Source organism: Sceloporus occidentalis, unplaced genomic scaffold (assembly GCF_023333645.1).
Source record: "Sceloporus occidentalis isolate IW3139 unplaced genomic scaffold, rSceOcc1.0.p SCAF_11, whole genome shotgun sequence".
NCBI lineage: Eukaryota > Metazoa > Chordata > Lepidosauria > Squamata > Phrynosomatidae > Sceloporus > Sceloporus occidentalis.
Window position 1 is genome coordinate 16,869,450 of NW_028316991.1, and position 20,650 is coordinate 16,890,099.

At 36.8% G+C, this 20,650-nt stretch overlaps 1 protein-coding gene across 1 annotated transcript in view; it reads right to left on the minus strand.

Annotated features, from left to right (window-relative positions):
- LOC149305638 (zinc finger transcription factor Trps1) overlaps positions 1-20,650 on the minus strand; it is a 104,099-nt gene that overhangs the window by 71,061 nt on the left and 12,388 nt on the right. Inside the window, exons 3-4 of the mRNA XM_089477475.1 lie at positions 17,927-19,047; positions 10,857-11,454 (exon numbers count right to left, since the gene is read on the minus strand). Of these exons, the coding sequence (XP_089333601.1) occupies positions 10,857-11,454; positions 17,927-19,047 (1,719 nt within the window). The remainder of the gene's footprint in view (positions 1-10,856; positions 11,455-17,926; positions 19,048-20,650) is intronic.

The window sequence follows — 20,650 nt, forward strand, 5'->3', positions numbered from 1 at the left end:
CAAGTGTCTTTGGAGATGGTGAAGGTGCCACTAGGATCAGAGCAGAACACATCGTGAGTATGTGTACTTGTTATTAATGTGCATGCATGAGCAAATACTCAAAGGGGCAAGCCTAGCCAAACAGCCTTGAAGTATACAGGTCCTAAATTTGGATGGAGATTCTAAATGCATACTTTCTGGTCCCGTCCAACTCACATGAACCAACAGAAACCAGTTGACTACCTACACAGAACCAATGATTGTATCCTTCCCTTTATAAAAACACTTACAGTGCTTAAACATTGTACGTCTATTCTAAGAAGTCATTCTTAACCTTTGTTCCAGTTTGTATGAGGGTGCATAAAAAATCCCAGTAATATTTGTATTTCTACTAAAGGAACGAAGAAAATAAATGATATCTTAAATCAGCAGTTATAAGTAAGCATGGCGGTACCTCCAGCTTTCTGCTCAGTTTTTGCAGGTGTTTCTCAAGGGCTTTCCACCTACTATTTGAATCGCCTGCCTCTTTAGATTTAATTATTGGTTTTTGACATGTCCACATAATAGGAATCAGCTTTACCAGGCAAGCTCCCCAGTGGCCATGTTCAATTATCAAGGTTGTTTTTTTCACATTAGAGGTCTCCAGATTTGCTAATTTAACAATGTCAAAAAATAAACAGGAGTACCTGCACCGCTTTACCCAGTGACCCTAACACCGTACAATATACTACGAGAATATAATATCACGTCAAAGCTCAAGGTGCTTAATGATGTGCGATCTCCTTCCAAAAACTCAATAGTTAAGTCCAAAATTGCATGAACTCAAAACAGAAAACTGCCATGTGTGGGTATTTAATTAACCAATTGAACGTATTTAAATTATTATTATAACTAGTGCTAAACATATTAATTGAAGCCAACGAAAAGAATGTCAAATATAACCTTTTCAAGAACCCCTTTTTATTGGAAAATGTATGTTCTGATGTCAACGAATGTTCACATAGAGGAAGGTGGTTTACATTTTTATTTGTTTTATTTGAAGGCTGATTGTAACCAAAAAGCCCAGTTCCTAGCCATTATATATATATACATATATAGATATATATATACATATATAGATATATATATAGATATTTATACCCGCCTCACCTGTTGTTTCTGTACGTCATAATGTTATGTTACTACTTGTTATGTCCTGTCTATCCATTGTACAGCACTACAGAATCTGATGGCGCTATATAAAACAATTAAAAAAAAAATAAAAATAAAAAAAATATATATATATATACATACACAATACATATATATATATATATATATATATATATATATAGATGTATAGATACAAAGTCCAGAAATGGAGATTCACACTCACGGGAATCTTTCATAAATAATACCTTATTCAACAGATAAGTAGAATTGACATTTCAGACCACACCAGGGTCCTTTATCAAGATATATATACATATATATGAGTATATATATTTCACCAAGGATAATACTTGTGGGTATTGTTGCTTTCAGAAAAATAATGCATTGTAAGCAAAACCAATTGTAATTTGACTCTATTCCAAATAAATATGTTTACTTTTTATAGTCTGATTTGTTCTTATTATTTGCCAGCTGAGAAATGTGCTTTTGTGTGATAACAAAAAAAGAACAAAACTAATGACGTGGTCACACGCAGAATTTAGCGCAGCCAGCGTGTTCTTCATGGAGTTTCTCTTTAAATCCCCCTACAGGCACTATAACCCGAGGGGCAGTACAGCTATCTGACACACCGCTTTGATGAATGGATGTCAAGAGACTCGTATGGAAATTCCACTTTTTACATTAAACCTGATGCTCAACAAGTTTCTTCCTAATTATTAAAATAAAATAAAAAAAATAGATAAATAAAAGTAAAAAAAAAAAATGTAAAAAAATATTCTCATACTCCAGGAAAGCCTGCCTGTTTTTTATTACTTAAAATAATCTCGATATTTCAATTTTCATCGCATATATTTATTACTTAATAAAAATTGTAATTAATAAGTAAAAGAAAAAATAAGAATAAATTATTAAGAAATGTGTATGCTCCATATTGATTTTTTTTATATTAAAAAAACAATTTGATTATTCATGCTTCAATTACAGATCGAAATGTATAATCAATGCGTTGCTATTACTCCACAGCTCAGATTTATATTTTTCAAAAACACATTTTTGGCAGAAATTCTTTAAAAAAAAATCTTGGTTAAGTTCAGATAAAAACATCACCTGTAAACCTATGACACGAAATAGAAATATTACTGGCCTTTCTAGAGAGGCAGCCGTCTAAACAAAGGTCTAAATTATCCTCCTCCCCAACTCACTACAGTTCACCGAGGCTTCTAAACATGGCCGATCTTTAGACTCCAGTTCAAAAAACACATTACTGTCTAAGCCGTTTCCTTAAATGAAGAATATAACAGAACTCTTTTGTATTTATGTTATATTTCATAGGCTTAGCCATCACCTACGAAAGAAAAAAAAAAAGATAACACAATGATGTGGCTGGCTGAATGGATGAATAAACCTTTTGTGTTTAATGTCTGTTACATTGTTAATTGACTGGGATCTACATGAAAGATTAGGAATATCCTAAGGCAAATAGATTAAAATAAAGTGTACCAGTTACAGCAGGCAGAAGGGTGCATCGCTTAGTGAAATACTTGTGTATTTGTTCCCAACAAACTTTCCTTTAAGTGATTAAAAATTATTATTAAACTAGAAAAAAAATAATTAAATAATAGAACACAAAATGTGATTATTTGGGGGAGATAAACAATATTTTTGGTCTGATTCACTGCATTCTAATTGTAAGCTTGTGAGCAAGGCCATCTTTACCCATTGTATTGGTTTGTCTTAGTCTGTCTATTCTGGTCTCGTAAAATGTTGGCACCGTATAAATAAGAGCTCAAAACTTGGGCTGACCATCAGACCCCTTGGTGGCCACAACATTATTCCTCCAGCGTGTGCATTGCAAATCCCAACCCATGTCTAATTAACGTAATGTAACTGCGTATCATATCATTAAATATGAAATTCCAAAATAAAAGAATTGAGAATAAAATAGAGAATGCTTCTAAAGGGATATCAGTGTCTTAATATGAGTTGAACATTACATTTCTTGGCCAAACCAAGAGACACTTTACTCGTAGGACTTGTATTTAATGGCATCCAATGATTTGAACACAAAAAAAGCGTCGGCTTTAACATCACAAGGCAAATCTATATCTCAGGTCATCCATACAGTGCATGTCAGGTAACAATTTATACACTGGAGGGTGACAACGAAGAATGTGCTAACGAAAGGTGGAAGAGCCTGTATGCGGCAAATGAATGTTCATTATTATGTACTACTCTGCAATGTCGCCAAAGCCTCGGGAAGTACTGTCAAATATGCCCTTATAATTATCATTTCTTAATGTGATTGAAGAGGTGTCTATCCTAAATTTGCTTTAGAACTTATGGTATATAAATCAGGTTTTGGGTTTTTTTTTTGATCTGTCTGCCACTGCTACACAACTCTATAATATGTTTTTGTCTCGCAACATGAAAGCCAAAAATATTAATAAATAATGTAAAATAGGAACAAATAAAGGAAAAACATATATTCCATTTTTAAATGATAGACATTATAAAAAACATAAATATTTTGTGGCTGTTCGTCTGCTGGTTTGAAGGTGAGTTTCAAAGTTGACTCAAAACAGGTTGCCGCCCGGGATTGTTTATACGTAAGGATTGCACCCATATTTAAATACATTTCATGCACGTGTGGGAACCAGCCACAAAACACATGAACTGCCCCGCTGCTCCTGTGGGGTCATGTGATAGTGACCCCGCTGAGCTTTTGCCTCCTCGTGATTGAAATGCCAGGTATGGATACATGAGCCAGCTTTGTATAGTGGTGTGTCCAGCAGGTGAAACCCTAGGCACAAGGAAGCAATGCCTAGTAGTCATGGCGGGTTGAACCCTGGTCTTTGGGAGACTGGTAATGTTGGTGTATAGTGGTGTGTCCAGCAGGTGAAACCCTAGGCACAAGGAAGCAATGCCTAGTAGCCATGGCGGGTTGAACCCTGGTCTTTGGGACACTGGTAATGTTGGTGTATAGTGGTGTGTCCAGCAGGTGAAACCCTAGCACAAGGAAGCAATGCCTAGTAGCCATGGCGACTAGAACCCTTGTCTTTGGGACACTGGTAATGTTGGTGTATAGTAGTGTGTCCAGCAGGTGAAACCCTAGGCACAAGGAAGCAATGCCTAGTAGCCATGGCGGGTTGAACCCTGGTCTTTGGGACACTGGTAATGTTGGTGTATAGTGGTGTGTCCAGCAGGTGAAACCCTAGCACAAGGAAGCAATGCCTAGTAGCCATGGCGACTAGAACCCTTGTCTTTGGGACACTGGTAATGTTGGTGTATAGTAGTGTGTCCAGCAGGTGAAACCCTAGGCACAAGGAAGCAATGCCTAGTAGCTATGGTGGGTTGAACCATGTTCTTTGGGACACTGGTTATGTTGGTGTATAGTGGTGTGTCCAGCAGGTGAAACCCTAGGCACAAGGAAGCAATGCCTAGTAGCTATGGCGGGTTGAACCATGTTCTTTGGGACACTGGTAATGTTGGTGTATAGTGGTGTGTCCAGCAGGTGAAACCCTAGGCACAAGGAAGCAATGCCTAGTAGCTATGGCGGGTTGAACCATGTTCTTTGGGACACTGGTAATGTTGGTGTATAGTGGTGTGTCCAGCAGGTGAAACCCTAGGCACAAGGAAGCAATGCTTAGTAGCCATAGTGGGTTGAACCCAGGTCTATGGGACACTGGTAATGTTGGTGCATACCGTGCAAGCAGGCAACAGAGGGTAACAAAGAGTGATAGCCCAGACCAAGATGGAGGGATACCATTTTGTATTCTCTTATATAAAAAAATCAGTTTATATTACATATATTATATACAGTATTATATATATAGGATATTCCTGTTTGAATGCGCCAGTACAACTCATTTAATATGCCTAGTATTGCTGTGAAAGGCAGAGAAACAAAGTTCCGTAGGTGAATCGCTCTATTTGCTCCTCTGTATCTTTAAATATCTGACTGCCGGAGCAGGTCGACACTACAACACATTCTCACATTCTGGAGTCGCGAGCTTGTTTTACAAATGTGCTGCTTAAAATAAAAACGCCAAAGAAACATATGGGATCGCTTAGGTCATTTAGATTCCGAAAAGTAGTAGCCTAACGCAAAATACAAAATATACTGTTTTACAAAACACAGGGTATCAATTACTATATTTAGATACTGTTTCTATTTTTAAAAAAAATGTTTTGAAATGTATCTTAAATTAAATGTCTAAAGACGCTTTAAAATAGCCGCGTCGTACGGAAAACAGAAAATATTTACCATTGTGCTGGCACTGCTCAAGTTCTCCTTGTCGTTATGGCTCAGAAACAAATACACTTTTCCAGCTAAAAATGCAGATAGCGAAGGGACCGTAACAACGTCTATGAAAAGGATTTGTTTTTTTTATTATAGTCCCTTCCTGTGGTTGTAAATAATCTTTTTTGCTGAATTTTTACACATTAATAACCTGCAACTGAAATATTTTCGGCTTTAATGGACTGTGCTTTCAGTAGCATCAAAAAATTACAAATAGGCTAACATCATTGTTTGCACGCAATTTCAATTTAGGACTTCATTTACAAAATTCGGAAATAAAAATATATACCCATTGATAATTATTACTCAATACCACAAGGTCCCCAAACTCCGCATGGGATGAAGTAGTGGCTCTACAGCTTTTTCTACGGTTCAACATCTTGCCTGCTTAATCAGGAAGATAATCATCTCTGTATCTTTACTTCTGTAAAGCATGTCAACTATTTAGAGTATAGACTAAACCAGTGAGTGAAGGAGGACCAGTTCATGTTCAGCAGCTTTTATTCTCCCAACGGATCCATATAACGGATCCAACGAGTCCATATAACGTATGAGACTGTGATGGGAGTGAAGGTGTGTCTACACAGATTGGGGAAAGAATATCTATGGGATCCCTGTGGAAGGTGTTTCAATGATTGCATTTGATTAGTCATCCTTTACCACAGTAATACATACAGTAGGCGCCATTTTCATTGGCATGACTGGGAGTTTTGCCCAGAGAGGCCAGGAGAAGTGTCACCATTGAAAGTAGACGCTTCCCCACTGGCTTCCTTATCCCTGCCTCTGAAGTGGTGTGTTAACACACCCCCTGCCATTCATTGGTTATTACATGTAAATTCTCATTGTCTATTGGTTGGTTTGTATTAATTCCAAATTGGAATCATCTGTTATCATTTTTGATCCCTACTCCATAAAAGGCTATGTTTGCACATTATTATCCCCCTTAACCATGTTTCCGCTGTTGCTTGGTGGGATGCACTGCTTCTCAAAAAAGGTATATTATGGCTTTGCTACAAAAATGGAGTTCCCCTTCAATTTCATGGAAGCAGGATAGCCGGTGATGATGGCCAGGCCACCTTTGCATCCCTGGTACCCATCAGAGAGATTTGCAGGTTCATTATAGATATAAAACAGACCAAGACATTGAGGCCCCTTTCTATCTCCCTGTGATTTATTTTCAACAGTTGAGTCCTAGCTGGTGCCAAGTGTAGTTGGTGGATTGCTCTTGTTGACCTCGGGGTCACTCTGACATCACAAGAACCAAAACTACCGAGTATAACTAGAAGTCTGCAGCTGGACTGAAAGATGAGGTCTGGACAGCAAATAACATAGTCATAGAAAACTATAACACTCCTCTATCACTGAAAAATGTGACCTTTTTATTGTGCCATCAGGTCAAGCAGCCTTCACAAACACCATTTCCTGCACTGAAACTCAGGGACGCAAAAACATTTCACGATGAGACAATGGAGTTTCAAAAGTCCTTTCCTGTATCCTCAAGAGCCAATAGTAAGAGCTCCTTTTTGTTTTTTTTATCTAATAAATATAAAAAAGAAGAAATCCGGGTCTTTAAAACATGTTTTTCTAAATAAACAAGGACACTTAGATATGATGATGATCACGACGATGATGATTATCAAGGCCATGATCAAAATCAGCTGTTTATTTACACTTCACAGTTATATATTAAAAAAATAGCAATTGCAATAGATTGCTATTTCCTGATGTCTTTTTTTAATTATAACATAAAAAAAAATCAATAATAACAAAAGTATATAACCCCCAATGTAAATTTTCACCATGCTTTATCTATTTATTCCATCAGTATACTGACTCATTATCACCACAGTCCACATTTTAAAAATCAATGACTAGCTCAGAATTTTAGTTGGACAAAAATTATTCACTGAAGCGTATGATCAATAATTTTCATGATGCACCATGCATTATTTAACAGGTATAAAAAGATGTCTCGGAGGTAAAGAATGGACGTACTTAAAGTCTTTCCCAATGCAAACATTTTGGAATCCAACCTTAGATTAAAAAAAAACACGTCAATCCATATATTGATTAAAATGATCAATCCACAGTTCTGAATTAGTTTGAAATGTTATAAACTTTTATCTGTGAATGACAAGTTTAAAGATTAAAGTATATATATACCACACCCAAAAAAAGTCATCTTAAATGAAAATTCTTTTTATCTAAATGAAAACTATTCTGCGAAGATAGAACAAAGCAAGCAAGATGACGTCAAACAAGACATATATTAAGAAGAAAGAAAACTACCCCTCCTAGCAACCTGCTATTCACTTGATCATTGATTGTTCTAGCTGATGACACGTTATATTGACAGGTTATAATATACTGTCAACAAGAGACAATGGCAAAATAGATCAGTCGGCAATGAAAAGTGGAGTAAAGAACAAGAAAATCAGTGCACATTTGTGTGTTTTTTAATTAAAAAAATGCATATTTATTCTTCTCGTTAGATCCTGAAAATTATTGCAACATATTTTATGCAACTCGATGTATTTATAATTAATCCGGAGCGGCGTTATATTTCTAAATCTCTTATCTGTTTCTCCGGATCACAAGAATGAGCCTAGCAACCCTAATATTTCTCTCTGTTTATCGCAAATGCCTTGAGGCTTAGGGTTGACTCTATAATCTCTTTGTTCAGCTTTCTGATTCATGCTTTCCTTAATGTTTTTTTTTTATGTAATTCTGGCCCACTTTGGCACTGTTGTTACACACCCACATAATGATTTTAGTTGCCAATGCCTATTGCACCCTTCCTACTTTTCATTTTAATAAATTAACACAATTAAAGATTAGTACATTCTTTTTTTTTTACGCATGCACCTTTAATCCTGGAGATTTAAAAAGCTACTTTTTTTTTCTCGGCTCAACTAGCAGTGTTTTACTGAAAAAAAGACCACTCATTGAGCTCGACGGTGGCCGTTGCCAACTTAATGCTATCTCCTGGTTCAAAGTTGAGCCCTACCAGCTCCAGTCTCGTCTGCTAAAATGGCTAATGGGGGTATCTACTCTGCCTTTCAGAGTATGGGGGGGGGTTTAATTACGCAATAATTGTTTTATGAGAACTGCCCCATCTACATTTTTGACGTGACGTGCCATTTTCTTTCAATGAGGGCACGAAGGGTAGATTACCGGCTACGATAAAAATCAAACACAACGAATAGGGAGCGAAGAGCACAAGAAAACATTTTTAAAAAGCCGTTTATTGTAAAGGAGAACAGGGGCATGGGAATTACGTTGGATGCCGTGTACTCCTACAAATGCAGAACTTGGCAAATGCAACGACAGGGTAAGCGAAATGCAAGTTCGGAAGGGCTAATGAGGTGTCGCTGAGAAAACAGAGTCCTTAACATTCTGCATGTTTGGTCATCACAAGTTACAGACCAGGAGGGGTGGTTAAGGAAGCTGAACGGGGAGGCCTGGACTGCAGACACGGAGGAAGAAAAAAAAGGACAATGCAGTCTTGTTCTGAAATCTGTGCCTGCCTTTTCCAATTAGCCAATACATACCACTGCTGCTACTTACTGGAAAAAAAACCCCTTCACGCTCCATGTCCGTTACTTCCAGCCCTTTCTGCAACAAGTGATCAGTCTGTTGGGGAAATTACTGCACCAGATGGTATTACTTTATGTAGCACCAGCTTAGAAACTCCAGAAACAGACAGAAACAAGGTCCTACCTAAATACCCGGAATCCTAAACGCAGAACAGCCAATTATGAGTCAGCCTTGAAAACAAAACCTGGCGTTATTGCTTTTTGGACAAACGGTCAGGTTTTTTTTTTGTTTTTTTTATATATATCAAAACTCCAATGCTAGAAAATAAATTCTAAGGGTTAATTCTAAATACTGAGTTTGTTTATTTTTGTGTGTATTGGTTTTGCTCTAAAAACATTATGCATTATGCTGCTTGTTTAATGAGCTACAAAAAAATCTAAATAAATGTCGATTTTTTAGATTGGATCTACACACGTACACATGGAATTTGGAAATAAATTATGCAAAAATAAGAAATTAGCTAAACTAATAATGCTGCTTTTAAAACTTTTTTATAAAAGTTACCTGTTGACTGTTTTATATATATATATATATATATATATATATATATATATATATATATTTATGTGTGTGAATATTGAATAGTAGAATAGCTGCCGACTGGTTCTTGTCTGTTGTCATTATTTATAATTCACGGAGAATAAGGGAGACATGTGAATATTACAGAACATAACATGTCGTGACACTAATTCATTCATAAGCTATCACAAGAGTATTCAGTACTCCGGTATTCTATTACTTGCATCTGTAATGCTCTAAACATTCAGGCGACGTCTGTTTTTCCCAAAATTAAAAGGAAACACTGTCAGATTTTTCACATTTAATTCTTTCCATATGGAAATATTGAAAGCAAATCTCTCTTTATGCTGGAACATCATAGCGACCACATTTTCTTTTCGCTCATACGATCATTGTAGAAATGTCCTTTGATTACCGTTTTACCGTGCATTACTGCTTACTCCTCCGCTCTGCCTTTTTTAAACTTCTTATTTCTAGTTTGAAGCAATCAGACCACAGAAAACCCTAAATCCATTTTTTTTTATAAATTTTGCATGTTTATGCTTTTTATTATTATTTTTTTTTAATGTGTGTATTTCTCTGTCCAGCTTTGTAAAAAAAAAAAAATCTGGTAAACTGCATTTGTAATCAAAATGTACATGTCTTTTTATGTTTTTTTGATACGTATTCAAAGCACCTTTTATATGTTTTAGAAACTATTTTCAGACACGAGTAATACCAGTTAATTGTTATGTGTGCTGTGGCTTGATTAAAGGGTCAGTATTTGTACACCTTCTTCAGCCAGAGGAGGACAAAAATAATATTAATTGATAATGTTTTAAATCTCCCCCAAAAAACAACGCATACATGGATTTCCATGGCTTTATATGGACAAAACTGGAATAACTGGGAACTGTAGCAAACTTTAAGAATATGCACACCCTACCTACCTGCTTTTATAAATGCTCATTTTTAGTGAGTGTATTTTTTAGAACACAAATTAAAAACCATATTTTTTTTCTAAATATCAAGCTCAGCCCCTACACAAATTCAACTAAATATACAATTATACCTACCACTAATAAACTAAAACCAAGCTATACCCACAGACATTTTCAAGACTCTCCTAGGTTGGCCAGGATTCCAAGCCAACCATCTAATATTTGTTTGCAGGTGAGTGATGTCTGCTCTGTGCTCTGTACACGCATACAAAATATTACCTGAGCATTTAGCGGTTTGAGGGCCCGTGGAAAAATGTCAAATCAATGAGCTCAACATTACAAAAAAAAGCAGAAGTAAAACAAATGTAAAAAAAAAAACAAAGTCTTACCCGTAAAAGAGACTGCGATTCATCCTTTGACTTGTTATCTCCTTGGTACTGAGTTGCATGTGGTCCAGACTTTTCACCACTAGTGGCAGATGTGGCCCCGGGGAATCCCTTGGCCTCTAAAGACAAGCCATACAGAGGTCTCGCCAGGTGAGCTGCTTCCACGTTTGGACTGTCTCTTGATGATTTTTGCTGTTCTTGGTTGACAGCCACTGTGGTCAGAAGCCCTAAGCCTATTTGTGTATAAGACGGGCTTGTTCTCAAGATGTCTGGCCCTCTCCAGGCGACACCTCGAAGATCATCGACGGAACCATCGGACCACGCTTTCTCCCTGAGCACTTCTTTGTCATCAAACATCTCTTTCTTCACAGTGCTGTCAAATATGGCTTCTCCCATTTTGGAATCGTGAGCGACAAGATTGTACACCTTCAGCTCAGTTTTTGGTTCTTCCTTGATGGAAGATGTTCCATGGCTCTCCCCTCCATTAGATGTTGCAATTTCTGACTCCTGACAATGAGCCGAGTTAAAGTGATCCAATAGTGACGGTGTGTCTGGTGCGGTAAAACTGCACTGGCGGCATTTATAGCAGTTATGCACCCTCCTACAATTAAAAAGAAAAATGAACATGTATTTTAAAATATATCTATATATAGACAAAGGTGGGAGGGGCACTTTTAAGAAAAGTATTATTATTATTATTATTATTATTCAGTTTAAGTTACTTTCACTTACTTACTTTTTGATTTGGAATTAGGAGGGAATATTTTTTTACGGGGGGGGGTGGATTTTTACTAATATATTGTGATATAATGCATAAGCTAGATCTATAAACAACTTAATTTGTCCTATATATAGCTTTCTCCAATTAAAGTGTATGCTGTTGATAGGACGGTCACCTAAATGTAACTATAACAAAACTCCCCGGTCAAGGTAAAATGTGCCCTGAAATGTGCTGTGAAAATCCTCAAATTTTAGAAATGACCAAAACTTTTGATTATGTATCGGTTTGTCTTAGTCTGTCAATTCTCGTCTTGTCAGACCCCTTGAATATATGTATTGTATTAAGCGCTGCGTAGATTGTTGGCGCCATATAAATAAAAGATAATAATAATAATAAAAAAATTCACATTATAGTGTTCGCACTAAACACTTTAGTAAAGCAACTATGTTGGTTGGCACCTACTTTCAGTTTTCCATATTAACCCACACGACTGTTACATAGTTACAGAATCTCACGTGTTTGTATTTTATAAGGTTTTATATATATATTAAAAATTTTTTAGCTGTCTGGAGAAAATAATGCACTTTTGTACCCATAAGGAATTCTTTAATAGACAAGTTGACACATTTACACACAACTGGCAAAAAATCATGTTCCTGTCGAGTAGATAAGAGGTTTCTATTGTTGAAATGAGAAACGAGAAGGTAAAAGAAAAGGGGGAAAAAAAGAAATCAGTAACATGTCAGTCTCACTCTATAAGGAATTTCCTTCAGCAGTTTGTTAACCGATTCTGCAAGGTGCTACAAATTTTACTGGTTTAATAGATTCTCTCACTTTCTCATCTGGTTTGAAAGCCAAGAAAGCAAATCATGGTTAATGTGTGCTTGTCACAGACAAAAAGAGCTTAGAGCAACTGAAAAAAAGGGGGTAAAATGTCATCGATAAACCGTGTTAGACAAAACGTAAACAAATGTGTTGATGTCACTGTAGATGTAAGTGGAGTATTTGGCATCTAAGTGCGTGACAACACTATACTTCTACTAAGTGTGGCCATATGGTCATATTTACTAAAAGTATACATAGAGACATAGTATTTGATGGCAGATAAGAACCATTTGGCCCATCCAGTCTGCTCATTTCTCCTGATGTAAAGACTGAGATCTTAATAAGTCCTTGGTCTCGTCTGAGATACATTCTCATGGATGTTTAAAGAAATTTCGGCACAGTATTAGCCTCTACCGCTTGGGAAGCTGTTCCACTTATCTACCAGCCTCTTGGTTAAGAGTAAAACATCCTCACGTTACATCTAAGACGTCCTTACGTTACATCTAAATGATGTCCTTCATCAAGCCACCATGGTGGCCACTGACTACTGAAGAAAAATATAAATGATTTTAAATATAAAGTATTTTCTAGACATTTTGGATAAAATGATGTATGGATGAAATTTTACAGAAAAAAGTAAAGTAAACAAGCAGTGTTTTGAAGTAAAAGGGCATCGGTAAGTGTAAACACTTTCTGATGCTGGGAGGAAAATGAGACATGACCGTCCATTTAAGAAGAGAAGATTATTATTGTTGTTATTACATTGTTTTAATAGAGTGTCAGCAGATTCCATAGCACTATGACAGTGAGGGGCGAGTACTCGTTTAACAATAACATCAACATTGACAAATACAGGGACACTCATAAAACATGCTGGTATAGAAACAGAAGAGGGCCCGGATCTACTAGAAGATTGAAGGGTATTGAAACAGAAGGCAAAGCATCACCTTAAGTGTTATTTTAATTAAATTCTACAAGAATCCGGAATGGTCCTGGATAAGAAGTGAAGATTATTTGTTTTGTATATAACAACCAACTGACAGGCAGACAACTCTGTCAACTGCCTGATGTCACTTAGATTACACAGAATGCTATGGCCGTTAACCCCTTCCTTGCATTAACTTCCCGGAGATCTAGATTGTGGTACGACGTGGAAAATCATGGTGACTGTAGACCCCATCATATGGATTCTGATATCTGACTTTTATATAATAGATATAGAAGATGCTGAATGTGAAATAGAAACAAAATATATATATAAAAATTACTTTTGCCCTCCCACACAGTATTAGGAAGACGCATTCATGAAATTATGTCAAAAATGTTCTTCCTCTGAATATGCAAGCAGTCATGAGTCACCAAAAAAGCAGGCAAGTAAATCTTTTCTAACCCCTACTGCAGAGATTTGTTCTGAAATTAGAATTTTCAATGTCACAATGTCACTTGTCAAGAAAAAAAGATATTGTGTTGGTCAAATTGCCAGACCTTGCCTTAAATTTAGTTGTAAATTATTAATTGTATTTTTGTATTATAAAATGCTTGGTATTTTCTTTCCAGGGTTGCTATCTTTTTTTATTCTCATTATCACCTTCGAGGGAGCCCATGGGGGGAAACACGTCTGGTGTTTTGCTTCACGGTTAGAGGCTTCATTTGAACTTGTTGCTTTCTAGTATATTCATGCAGTGTATGCACTTGTACAAATTGTAAATTATTCATTGAATTGTACGTCATATGTTTTTAGCCCTGTCTATTGGACATCTGTAACTAACGCACACACCAGGTATTTGTACCATATTGTAGACTGTTTTTAAACCCGTACAGTCAGAGGCAGGCATAAAATACAATTAGCAATTTGGATGTGCACCCCCTTTTAATCAGTAACTATGAAAATGTGGTTGTATGTCAGGCGTGCGATGGCTTTTTTCTACATTTGTGCATATTTCAAGTAAATTCAAAGATTATCATACTTCCCAAGTGTACAAGTTTTGCAAGACAGTCCTGGTTTTCAGGCCCTGTGTTGTTGTCCAGCAACGCTGACCCATTGTCCCACTTTTACATGCAGTTAGGGTCATGGGCTGGTTGGGGAGATCTTCTGATCTCCTCTGACCATCCCAAGGAGCTGTAAAATCTTGACACTCTGCACCGTGAGATGAGTCTTTGGTTAAGGTGGGCAGATGGCTGCACATCTGGTCCCATCTACTCCTGCTTCCAGCCCTACCCACTCCCAGCTCATAGTCTTGGCCTTCCTGCCTCTAGCCAAGCCCCCACAAAACAGGTGTCACAATTTGGGCACCTGAAATGTTGGGGGGGTATGGATCATTATTTGATATGTAAGACAGTATTCAGCCCAGGGAGCGGGGGTTCAGTTCAGCATAGTGCCCCGGTAATAAAACAGCCCAAAGTATTTTTGGAGCCAAAAATTTTGATTATTCTCATGCCCTGTCCCCAACACAATGACCAAAAGAAAATAAATAAAACAGAAGGAGCACGGAAAGGATCCATCCAGGAAGTAATTGCTGCTTAAATCTTTACACTATACCCCTGGTCGCTATATTTGGAATTGCACTTAGACAAAATATTCAGGTAGTGGCCCATAATCCTTAAATCAGATCAACCAAGGGGGCAATTGCTGGAAAACATGGGGGCATGAAGATCATTTGAATTCGATTTCTTTGGTTCTGTATCAGAGAACTATGTTTGTTTATTGGTTTGGATGGAACAGTAGATACAAAGCATAAGAACATGTTTCATTTTTAGAAATTACGGTATCGCTGCTGGAAAATATTGCTTTATGACAAGTTATATTAAAGAGTTTGGAACACTGAGACATATTTCTGTGAAAGTTTCCATAATTTGAGAGTATTTTATAATACATGCTCTCTTTTTCCCATAGTCTGAGGGAAGACATTTTCCATTCATCTTTCCTTTTGTGCTTCAGGTTTTTTTTTACAAAAATGATATATTTAAAAAAAAAAACTTTTTAATAAATCTGCACTTTTACAAATGTGACTTTGGTGATTAGAATTTCATATTATTGTTTTTTTAGGTTAACCTGATTTAAAAAACTAATTGAGCAAAATAGGTTTTATTTCTAACATAAGTCCAGCTAAGAACCAAGACAGAACATGCCTCAGGATCCTCACGTGAGAGAGAGAAGGGGGTTAATGTTCTGTTTTGTGTTTTTATTTCATTTTGTTCTAATAAACTCCCTTTATCTGCAGGCCTGGAGGCCGCCATTGTTATCAGTCATGTGATATTTTGGGGAACCTTCCCTGCTCAATCACCACACTAAGCTGATGCTTTATGTTAATGCTAATGAAGTCTGTTCCTCCATATACTTTCATTAGTCTGAGTGTCTAGATGATTAACACAGAGCCATTCCATTGTTTACCACAAGACAGTATGATAAGGAGTCTGGGTGTTAGTCCTGTAGATTGGGGTGAAATAACAGACCCGTCTAATATATAAAACAAATGACTAAGATGTATTTACATCATGAATAAACGTTTAACCTGTTCTTAGAAATAAAACTAGCACTTTTTTTTTAAACCCTTTGGAAAGGGCCTGGGCACCTTAATTTGATGGGTGTTAAGGTCATCATTTCCAATTCCATCCAACTGCCAAATATTTATTTTAATCTTTCCGAATAATAAAAACCACAAGCAGGCGTTCTCGTTGTGAGAAAGTTGTGGGTTCTCTTTGTGTCACTGCCGTCCTACTTTGCTGAAGCAATACCGTACACACTTACAGTTGGTTTGAGGTGGGACTGTCGAGTTATCATTCTATACAAACTCGAAGGCAAGTGAGTAAACTGGAAATGATGCGGAACGTTCTTATACTTCACGTTATGTCATTACTAATCCTAAAAGTACATCTTTACTATATCTTAAATAAAACAAAGAAGTGATAAATATACAATGAATGCATTTATATTACAAGAGGATTGCATTGTATCTGTGGAAATATTAAGCAGGATCTGTGTGTACAATATATATATATATATATATATATATATATATATATATATATATATATTATACAGTCTATCATTTTAATGGTAGGTTTATTTGAACAGCGAGAGATGTAGTGACATAACAAGTACTGTTGTCAATGTTTTTGCCAGGTGAACTCTTCCTGTATCACATGTCTTTTGAGTAAAATGCAAATCAATTAATAACTTATTTGAAATGCATTATTCTGGATTTTTGTTGTTGTTGTTCTCTCGCTCACTGTTCAAATAAACCTACCATTAACGTTATCGACTGATCATGTGTTTGTCAGTGGGCAAAAGAACAAAACCAGCAGGAGATCAAATCATTGTTTCCTTCACTGTATATATATATATATGCACAAACTATCTGAACTCGTTTATCAGGATCCCATCAACTTTTATTATTATTTATTATAGAGCAGTATTTAAGGTTGATTTTATTTCAGATGGTCACATACAGTGAATCATTCAATTTCTTAAAAGCGAATTGATTAGGAAATATTTAGGTAACAGGAAATGTTGCGTTACATTTCAGGAAGTGTTCCATGTGCCGTGACGTTGCTTTCTGCCCCCTTTAATTCTTCTTATCGACTCCTGAAAGCCCAGCACTAGCATTGTCCCAAAAATATAATTTGCCAATAAATGTGTAACTCTTTAAGTAGACTTGTAGCCGGGATTTCAACTAACTTATAACAGATGTGGGTTTTTTTTTTTTATCTCGCCAGCTAATACTGTCAAAATTGACAATGAGTTGCTGTGGATCACAGCTTGCAGTTCAACAACAAATAGCTCCGCCACGTGTAACACAACTGTTTATTGTCCATCTGAAGCCTAGGTATTTTGAATGTTTCGTCTCTTAATACACAGGCTTAGATAACTGTACTGTAGAAATACACAACAGGCTATTGCAGATATAATTTCAGTATAGAATTTAACCGTAGGTGATGAAAGTGACCTCTAAGGAGCTGCAGCTTCACCATCTAAGAAGTTACTCAAGGACAGAGCCTGATGAAGCTCTCTAATCATCAAGTCTACTGTGTATTACATACATGTTATGAGGTTCTGTTAAACAATGTGCATAATGTATATGAAGCTGATACATTTTTTGAACTTCTAGAAATATTTTTTTCTCCTATCAAAATTTCCAAACAAAATGCATTCAGATAAAACAACTAAATGCGTGTTGTGGACCATATCTATCATATCTGGTGTCCTGGTTATGTTGCGTTCACTACTGTGGAAGTTCAGTCTTCGGGTGTCTTTCTGGAACTCTGGCATGAAAGGGGTACTGATAGATTTTAGACCTTGCAGGTAAATGTTAAGGTAAATTCGATTTTTCAACGGTCCAACATGTTAGAACAACCGCAACGTTAATGTCCTTACAACGATCTTATAATCCTCTAAGGCTTACGCTTCTCTGATCGTCACTAGGCTGTTGACATTAAACAATGTTTGAGGTCAATTGCTTATAAAGACCTACAATAATATGACCACCTGCAAAAAGACAATCGAAGATAAGAAAGACATCGTCCTTACCTGTAGTGTCGAGAAAGGTCTTCTTCTACCAGAGTAATAAAATCACATTTAGTACAAGAGTGTTCTTTGCTTTCTTTTTCGTTGATGGTCGGCTGTCCATCGGACGTTGGCTGGTGATTCAGCTCCTGTTTGACTTCAGAGGCCTGGCCTTCGTGTGTATTCTCATAATGAAGCAGGAGTGCATCTACATCAGGAGAGGAGAAGGAGCATTCATCACACTGGTGTTTAACTCTCGTGCTCCCTGTCACCCCAGCAGACAAGTGCAACAGCAAGAGAGCACAATGAGAACAATTACTTTTTTTGCAAGCAAAAGGATAAGTAATTTCTCCAAGGTGCTTTTCGGGGCTGCAGAGGCCCCTGGGGCAAAACAGGCAATGCTTAATAGTACACTTGTGAATATTGTGGTGCTGTTGGTAATGGCGGAGAAGAGGCCCAACCAGTATTACCTCTGGAATGTGGCTCTTAGAATACCTAAAGTCACAAAACTGACAATTGTAGTTTGTTACTATAATATCCTCAGTTGGTTTATCGGAGATGTCTTTCTTTTTAGCCACTGCTTTCTCTACGTTTCCCGCGAGCTGTTCCTCAGCATTTTTGGCAATTTCATTTTGATTAATGACCGATCCTCTGAAGATCTTGTCATTCAGCTCTGAATTGGGGCTTTCTGACATCCCTCCCTCATGCTGTTTGCTGTGATGCTCTAACAGTTTGGAACTGCTGGACGCTTCGTAACTGAAGCTACAGAACTTGCACCAGTAGTAGTTGGTGTCATCTGTATCATTTTGCCTGGAAGAATCTACCGGTTTAATTGGCACTGAGTATCCAACTGGCATATCATCTGCTGCTTTAACAGTGATTTTGTCTTGCCACCTTCCCAAATCTCCAGGCTCACAAGAACGAGGAATAGGGCTTGATTTATTGGCGTTTTTCTCTGAAGGTTTACCAGAATCGGATGGCACTTTCATTTTGTTGGGATGTGTCTTAAGGAAGTGTTGTTCCAGCTCCGTTGATGAGTTTCCCATGTACGTGAAGTTGCAGAACTTGCAGCGGAAGTACTTTGTGTTCCCCTGGCAATCTGGAGTTTTACGACCAATGCCAATGAATGTTCCACCAAATGTTACCTGCAAATTAAAAAAAATATATATACTTAATGCACACTCTTTTTCAGACCCGTGCGGGAATCACACTTTTGTTGACTCCATGACGTAATGTCTGCTAAAATGTTTTGTTTTCATTATTAACCATGTGTGACCAGCCTTTATTTACATACGATAAAACATATTTGCATTCTCAATTCATTTCACACAAAATAAGTAAATATTAGAAATGAGTTAAAAAAAAGAAAGACAGAAAACACCTGTTATAAAGAATAAGGATTTGGGACAGCCATATTATGTATAATAATTAACTGCTGTTGCTTTAAAGATTTTTTTTATTTCTATTTTAATTCACCTTTAAGTTAACTTTTTTTAATTATTCAAGCCTGCAGCTGGATATAGCGGGTTTTTTCGATATTTTGGTTAAACTTTAAGACATTTTTCTTTGACTGTAATAGTTCAGATAATCGTCCGTATATACCAGACCCAATTTTCAGTACTTTAGTAAAATGAAATTAAAATAGATTTAAGACAAGACGAAGGAATGGCCAGAAACTCATATAATTCAATGCGTTATAAATTATAGTCTTAATTTGAGAGTATGGCTTTCAATTTTTGTATCAATACCCTTCATTCTTGGAAGGTGGAACTAATATTCTCATTTACCTTCGGAAGTCTACAAGTCACTTACTGACGGGAACGGAATTACATTTTTGTCACGTATTGTGGGATTTGCAGATAATCAGATTGTGAATGCGGGGCACTGTGTGGGCAAACAGACCAGCGACTTGGAGATTAAGGACGAGGTTATGAAGATTTTATGAAATCAGTTCTTAAAAATATGTATAGACTTAAAAAAAGGAGGCTTTGCGATAAATCTGGAAGTGTGTGAATAAATTTAATTTGTAAAGTAAAAATAAGTGTAATTAAGGAAAAAAGGGTAATTTTTTTTATTCTGTTTCAGAAACACGCCAGGAAATAAAATTATTGCGTATGCGTTCATGTCGGCGGTCAAGATTTCAGCTATTTTCCACCATGATCGACTTACTTAGCTTTAGGTCGTACTTAAAACAAATTCTGCAACCGTCCCCAGTGTCATTACATATATAAGCATAGTAGTTAACGATATTATTGATTTTTAGTAGTCATTGTATTAAGGCTGGTTGTTTATTTTAGCCAATCTTTCAATATATGGTTAATCTGGCATAAATCAGAGGCACTTTTACAAGCTTCAGGACAGTTAGCAGATGCTAAATCCCTTACGCCGCGCCGCACCCAATAATCCCAGAAGACGTCCCAATGATATTGGGTATTAAAAATTAATAATATTCTCACAATCGTTACTCCTGGAAAAAAAGAAAAAAAAGGGAAGATTTATAGAATTCCATGTGAGACGTTACGATAGACGCCAACGCTTTATTCCCACTATAAAAAAGTCAGACGTTAAATAGTTTAATTATTCTCGTGATTTAAGACTGCAATGACAGGAAGAAATGGGGGGAAAAAAAGGCTTTCCAAGGACTGTTGTTACAATAAAGGTTGTCATAGCTTTTGCAGCGGCCCTTCCCAAGAGTGTGCCACACCTGTCTAGTGATGTTACGCTGAGATCGAGAGGCCCGCGAAGCGC